Source organism: Clinocottus analis, unplaced genomic scaffold (assembly GCF_023055335.1).
Source record: "Clinocottus analis isolate CAN_PGR_092001 unplaced genomic scaffold, fCliAna1.0.p SCAF_8, whole genome shotgun sequence".
Lineage (NCBI taxonomy): Eukaryota > Metazoa > Chordata > Actinopteri > Perciformes > Cottidae > Clinocottus > Clinocottus analis.
In genome coordinates, this window is record NW_027176240.1 from 15,212,872 (window position 1) to 15,220,067 (window position 7,196).

General features: G+C 48.1%; 1 protein-coding gene across 1 annotated transcript; it reads right to left on the reverse strand.

The window, feature by feature from the left end:
• Positions 1-225: 225 nt before the first annotated feature.
• Positions 226-2,860, reverse strand: irf2bp2a (interferon regulatory factor 2 binding protein 2a). The gene is made up of 2 exons (XM_068568537.1): positions 1,683-2,860; positions 226-1,344 (listed from the first exon to the last, which is right to left on the reverse strand). The coding sequence occupies exons 1-2, from the start codon at positions 2,515-2,517 to the stop codon at positions 626-628; spliced, it is 1,554 nt and encodes a 517-aa protein (XP_068424638.1). The 5' UTR covers positions 2,518-2,860; the 3' UTR covers positions 226-625.
• Between the last annotated feature and the right edge of the window lie 4,336 nt (positions 2,861-7,196).

Here is a 7,196-nt window from a genome sequence, read left to right on the forward strand (position 1 = left end):
GGCGGAGGGAGGGGTTCCGCACATGCTTTTTCCCATGAATAATGAAAAGGCATGTGTGCAGAAAGAGCTGCCGTCCCTGCAGCTTGAAACAGTAGCCTACTTAATGTTGTGCAGCGTAAATCACGTCTCCTGAGCCGTCACAACAAGCCTGCGTAGCTACCTCACCATCTGTCCACAGATCCCGTGTTACTTATTCACTCAAATGAAGCAAGCTCAGACAATAAGTTCATACAAGATCAGAAATTGTATTTGGCAATTTTTAAACAAGTGCATACAAGTACAGCTAAAAGCATTTCAGTTTTGCCAAGTGCTCGTAGAATAGCATTAGTCACATTCTACGTTAAACAGGAACTGCCACCAGACCTAGAAGTACATCAAGAATTTTGTTAAACATCAACAAAGAGGAACGTAGTCCATTATAATGAGTACATACCTTTATCTTCAAAAATATAGAAACACAATGTATTCAAAAATCAAAAATTATACAACCATGTTTACGAAGTATACTCTTCCCTTGGGTCCAATATGTACAAGTCCGTTAGTTTGTTTGAATGGTATGTATGTGATATTTATATATTTATACTCATATTTTGCATCCCCTCCCCAAAGAAGTGTTCAAACAAAATCAAGGGTCCCTCTCCTTTTTTACTTTGACGTCTCCTGCAAGGATGGTGGCGATTTCTCCTTGCATGAAAGCCCACGGTACGTTCGAGCCAACCAGGGGACATTTCTCTCCGCTTGGACAGTACACTTCACCCGTGGCACCTTGCTGCTTTATGCTTTCCCTCGAGCACGGGAAGCAGAACTTGTGAGAGGGCACAGACGGGCACTGAACAAAGTGCGTGTCCTCCAATCGCTCGTGGCACAGCGTGCAGCACAGGGGTATGCTGCCGGGTACCGAGGAGTCTGGAATGCTTTGGGGGTGCACTTGGTCCATGCCTGGCGCGTGGGGCGTACCTGCACCAGATGCATCTCTCTGCGCCAGCCTCCTCTGGTTCATGGAGGACGGTGACAGGGGGCTGTTGCTGTTCCTCCGAGTGGTGGAGTGGACTTGGTTGGTGTCCTTGGGGGAGCTGTTCCCACCCGCATTGTCCGCCGCCATGATGAGAGCCGCCATGGGGGACTGGCCGTTCTGAGCCGCCTCAGGTGGGGTGGTGCGGGAGTGGGGGGATATCGTGGAAGGGGGAGAGGCGAAGCTCGGCGGGGGAACTGGAGGCATTTTCAGTCCGTCAGTAGGTGGTGGTAACCACTGCTGTCCTTCTCCATTGAGCTTGGCAACTGTTCCGTCTCCGTCTGGTTCAGGAGAGGCTTTTCTCTTCATGCTCCGGGGGTGCTTTCCTCTGTCTGGAGGTGGGAAAGGGTTAAACAAAAATAGTTGAGTTGCACAGCTCAGATGGCTCAACAATTACACTGGTGGAGAGAAGACGGGGCATTTTTGCAGTTTTTCCTGCTGCACTACAGGCTACAAAACAATAAAAACAACAAAAAACAACAAAAATCTTTCAAATATATCATGTATGCACCTTGCATTTTTTTTGCAGACCTACTGCTGCATTTCTACTCGTGCACGCTATTAACCCATTCCAGGTGCACGAATGAGTCACTGAACACAATAGAAAATGGAAAATCGCACAAAATGACAAAAAACATATTCAGGCATCTCCACACCGCGGCACGCCTACCTGACTTGGACGCCGTGGCGCTGCTCTCGTAGCCCATAACCCTTTGTTGCATGGCCGCATGGTCCTTCTTGAACCTGTTGTCGAACGTGTGCAGAGCCATCAGGTCCCTCACCGTCTTGCCCTTGGCCATCCAGTCCGGGTCTGCCCTGTTTTTGTGGCTCTCGGAGAGCTCCGGCGTGAGACTGTCCGGTCTGTGCTTCTCCTTCCCGTCTCTGTCGTGCTCGGTGCTGGACACCGAGGCGGGTCTCTTGCCCATGTCGGCGGGACTACCGCCCGCCAGCGCGGAGGGAAGTCCCATCTGACCCGGTCGGCCGTTGACCGCGTGCACGGGGGGCATGTTCCCGTTAACCAAAGGCACTAGATTTGGGGGCACCGTGCTATTCCTGCGCGGGTTGGGACTCTGGCGGTTGAGCTCCGGCGGCTCGTCGGGCTTAGGAAATCCATTGGGCACGGGGATGCCGTTGGCCTGCCGGCTCGACAGGTACTCGGGACCCAGCCGGGGCGGGCGGTCGGAGGAGAGCGGGTAGCGGTCCAGTGGCTGCGGCGGCCTGGAGCCCGGGTCTCCCGCCGCGGCGTGGTTGATCGCCTGCATCTCTTTCCCGGAGAGCTGCGACTTGCCCGGCCCGGGAGACCTGCCCTCCTGAAAGCCGTGAGCCCGCTTGAGCTGCCGGGCCGTCTCGATGACAAACTCAATGCGGTCCGCTCCCTCGTAGTTGACACATCCCCTGCAGACGGGCTCGGTAAAATCCCAGATCATGGCCCACGGCATGCGGGGCAAGTCGCATAAATAACACGACTGCCTCCTGGAAGAAGCAGCGACCGCCGCGGACGACATAGCGCTCGTCGTCGACCCCCCGAAAAGAAACCCAAAATGTGTTTTCCTTTTCCCTGCTTTTCCTCCCGAGCTCCCCTTTTTAAAAGCCAACAAAAGAGCAAGTTCCGGGTGTGGAAAAAAAAAAAATACAAACGCGTCTTCTCCCGACTTTTAGAGCAACAACGTTGAAGTTTTAGAGGGAGAAGTTCATGTCGGTGTGTACTTTACTACGGCGCTCCTCTATCTATCTCCACTGACTCGCTACTACTGGCTCAATGTGGAGCAGTGACGTCACCGCGGAGCTCTAAACGCCTGCTTCCACTTCAGTTTCTATTGACTTGATTTCTTCGACAGACCCCCCCACCACACACATACACACAGACACACAGACACACACGCACGCACGCACGCGCGCACACACCCTCCCTCCCCCCACAGTTTACTGCAGCCTCTGTCACTCACTTCTTCTTTTTTTATATATTTTAATTTAATCACTTGAACCTCGGCCAGAACTGCACCCAGTTCAGCCTCACCGCCGCCTTCGACTGGAGGGAATAACCCACAGCTCCTGTTATTATGATCAAACCTGCACAAATATGGCACCGTCGATATCAGCCTGCCTGCAGCGAAGAAGATTTTTTTTTTTTATTATGAACAAACGTGGCTGTAGGTTAGCAGTAGACCGCCAGGGGATGAAGAAAAAAAAAAAAAAAAAAAACAGTCGCCAGCTCCTCCAGTTGACTGCTGCTTTGTCCTAAATTCAGAGCATTATCCGGTTCAGGCTGAAAAACGCTCGCTGCAGCTTGTTTTTCTCAATTCACAGCCTCGACGCCATGAGCTGCTGCTGCTGCTTCTGTGCAATGGATGAGGTGGGTCGACCCTCAAAAATAACTGCAATCCAATAGAAATGTATATAATATACATTGAACCTTAAGAATATTGTGCAGCAAATACAATTTATTGGGAATATTTTATTATTAGAGGGATTTTACTGCCCACGTTTTTGTGTCAGTTTACCAACATGAATTACGTACTGGCTGGAGTTTTTAGCACCGGTTATACAATAATTTCCTGCCTTGTTAATATGAAAGCCAGTAACCAGGAAGCTCTGTCATGAGGTGGGGATTTCCAGCCAGTGTGTTGTAAGCTTGAATGGATCGGGGTTACAGCATGAATATAGCTCTGCCCACATGCACTGAGCAGTCAGTCATCCAAATCTGCCACCACCAAATTAAATTACACAGGAATGAATCAGCCAGTCAGTCTCCCTTTGTTTTGTTTTTGAACTAAGCTCATAATCTAACTCAAAAATCAGAAGTATTAGGTGTAGAAAGGTTAATAATAAGACTATTGTGTTTTACATGATGGAAAAAAAAAGTTTCTAGAAACGGGTCATGTGCCAACAAAAAAAAAAAAAAACTGCCAAAAACCCCCTGAGGTAAAAGTGTATGTTTGAACTGGAGGAGTGTCCCAGTAGTTCAGATTCCTGCCTCTCATCTGGGCTCATTCCAACTCATTGCAGCTTAGCCTCGGGCTTTGGGTGAGGCAATGCGTCTGTAACCTGCAGACACAAAGCAGGATATGTTTGTGCAAGTCCATGTGACGTTGGAAAGAGGAAGCAAGATGTTTAGTCACGTACCCTCATCCGCCTCACCCATCGACGGGACTTCAAGCCGTTTGGCTGTTTCGTGTGCAGAGTAGCACAAGTTGCCGCCAAACAAATACAATGGCGGTGCAGTTGCCATATGATTTAATGGCATTGTTTTCTGTAAAGCACACCTAACAACGCAACACAGTAATATCCCCTTCAGAACATGACATGGTCGCTGTGACTGTAAACTACTGTTTAAACACACTGCCTCTCATCTCCGCTTTCTCTCCAAGCTCCGTCCTTGTTGGGTGAACAACACGAGGAAGTGTTGCAACGCTTTATGACACAGAAGGCAAATGACTGTTTGTGAGGGGCAAAATAAACACACTCTTTCCATGAGATTGGTGGGAAACCGTTGCCTAATGCTTTGATCTTTCGCTTTCCACTCAGCCGATTGTTGTGCAAGCAAATAGCTACACACTATTATGCAAGACGGAGGCATGCTGGGATTCAATTAAATCCTAAATGACCCGCTTCTATAATGGGAAGATCCATTGATTTAAAATAAAAGCTGCAGCGGCTGCAAAGCAGAGGCACCGTTGTGCTGAGCGGAGGCGACAAAGGTCTGAGAGGAAGCCAGACATGCACAGACGGCTCTGACAGCATGAATATAATAAAATCACCACAGTGTGGCTGATAGCATTGCAGCCACTAAGCCAGGTAGAGTAGATCTGTAATGCTGTTTTAAACTATTTCTTTTGTGAGCGTGTAAATTGAGACATGAACTAGCTAAATAAAGAGCAAAAGGCAGGTGACGGCCGGGGAATACCCAACATGTGACAGCATTGCAGACCTGATGCGATGACGTTATTTTTCTTCTATCGCTTTCTGAGCCTGTTAAATTTTATATTGGCCATCTTTTATTCATGCGAGCGAATCATTACAAATTCTCTCTGAAGTTTTCCGCCTAATCCAAACACAGCACTGGATGTTTTCATAGTCCTTTTTTCCGCTGTGTTTCCCCTCCACGAGAACAACATTTGTTTTATATAACCCTCTTTCAGCACCATTGCTGAAGTGAGCACCAAACTCACTGTAACATGTTGCACAGACATAACAAAGGGAGGTTAATGCGGGACGTGTGAGGACGTATCGCTCGAGTTTAGCACTTGTTGTAGTTACCCAGCTTGCAGATTAATATAGCTGCACAGTGGCAGCTGGTGGAGGATGTCAGGAGGGTGAATGTAAGGACTAATGCGCATGAATTACAGCGCTCCTGTATGTGTCACAGAGAGGTAACCATGGAGATTATCACAGTACCCCAACTACCATATATATATATATATATCCTGTTCACTGTGCTATTTATAGCCACAGATTTGCTCGGCAAGGATTAGAGTGCAGATACAAATTGGGGAGCGTTGAAAGATAACGCCACAACATCCATCTGTCAAATTAGCCGCTTCCTGTATTTTGATGTTGGTCGGAAGATGTTTTATGGATTTGTCTGAATGGATTAACGCCAGATCCTGGATGCACGGTGCACAGAAACAATGTGCAGCGTAAGCACAGAAACACAGTTTGGACATTTTTTTAAGCAGTCTGCTTGAATTTAGGTATAAAATGGTGGAATTCAAATAAAATGGAGGGTCGACGGCGAAAAGGGAAAAATGTGCTGGGCGGCTGGAATCCGGGGGCTGGAAGCTGCAGAGGTGATGTCATTGGGCCAGAGCAAGAGGCGAGTGAAAAACAAGTCTCTCTCTTTATTCTGATCCTCTTTGCAGTCCCGGTGGGGGTGGGGGCCTGGCAGTCGGCCAAGGCAAGGGCTGCTGGGAAATGGCAAAGGATGCCAAGCAGGCCCCACCGCCAACATTAGAAGCTCACATCTTTGTTCTCAGAAACCTGGTGTGCTGCCAAAGGCCTCATTTCGGCTCCATGGCATGATTACACTGGATGTAGGCCAACTACTGAGAGCTTGCTCGCTCTCCCTCCCTCCCTTTCTCACTCTCCCTTTATGCTCCCTCCCTAGGCACTCTCTCTCCCTCTCTCTCTCTTTCTCTCGCTCGGTCTCTCTCTCTCTTTTTCCACTGGCTTCAAAAGCTTTCTGCCAAACATGCAGCAGTTGCCATGGCTGCAGAGAAAGGAACATAAAAAAGTGAGTAATGAGTCAGGCTTGGACCCAGATGTGCCACATGTGTATCCATTTAGAAAAAAAACAAGATGGTAACATATCCCCTTAATCTGGCAAGCTCGTCGGGGGACAGACAACCCAGTAAATAGCAGAGGGGAAAGAGGAGGAAATGGTCCCCGCAGAAAAAATGTAAATGAACATTGTTTTCACATCCATTTTTAAACTGAAGGTAGTTTCAGTCTGCTTTGGCAACCAAGAACAGAAAGACCTGAACTTTGCTTCTGAAATGCCTAAGTAAGCTTGCTTGCTTTGTGAGCTGACGACATAGCTTCCTGTCCAGTGGAAACCCCCGAAATATTTTCAGACACAACCAGACATTGATGTAAACAAACTTCCCCCGGCCTCCTGTTGCAAAATCAGCAGATCGTTAAAACTGGTTGAACCCGTATATGAGCTTATGTCGGCCCATTCACAAGCTGCTGCTGAAGTAAGTAATGTCTGAATATTTAAATGGCCTCTCACTTATTGCCCTTAAAAGGCAGTTTCACCCCTGACTCATGGTTGTTATGTTCAGCTTCGTGAGCTGAGCTGCGCAATCATTCCAGCTTTGTGACCGACTCAGACAAAATGTCATTCTGCTGCACATGCAGCATCCCCAAGCTATCTTTGTGAGGACAGGCATGGGCATAATGCATTCCCTCGCCCCTTAACCTAACTGTAACCATCACACTAAATGCCTGACACCAACCCCAGACCAATGTCCCACTTTCCATAAAAGTCCTCGCTCTGAAGGTCTACAGTTCAAACTGGTCCTCACAAAGATAGACGTGAAAGTAAACACACACACACACACACACACATATATATTAAAGGACTGTACAGTAGCACTGCACGGCTGGTTTGTTCTTACACCTTGATAGATTCTTACGCAAACCCCCCGAGGGACACATTCAACTTCATTATGAGGACCTTCACAGT

Excerpts from the sequence above, each read along its gene's own strand:
- irf2bp2a (XM_068568537.1), bottom strand. The coding sequence starts at position 2,517 with ATGTCGTCCGCGGCGGTCGCTGCTTCTTCCAGGAGGCAGTCGTGTTAT. Across the intron at positions 1,345-1,682 it reads CGCCACGGCGTCCAAGTCAG|ACAGAGGAAAGCACCCCCGG; the intron begins GTAGGCGTGCCG and ends TCCCACCTCCAG.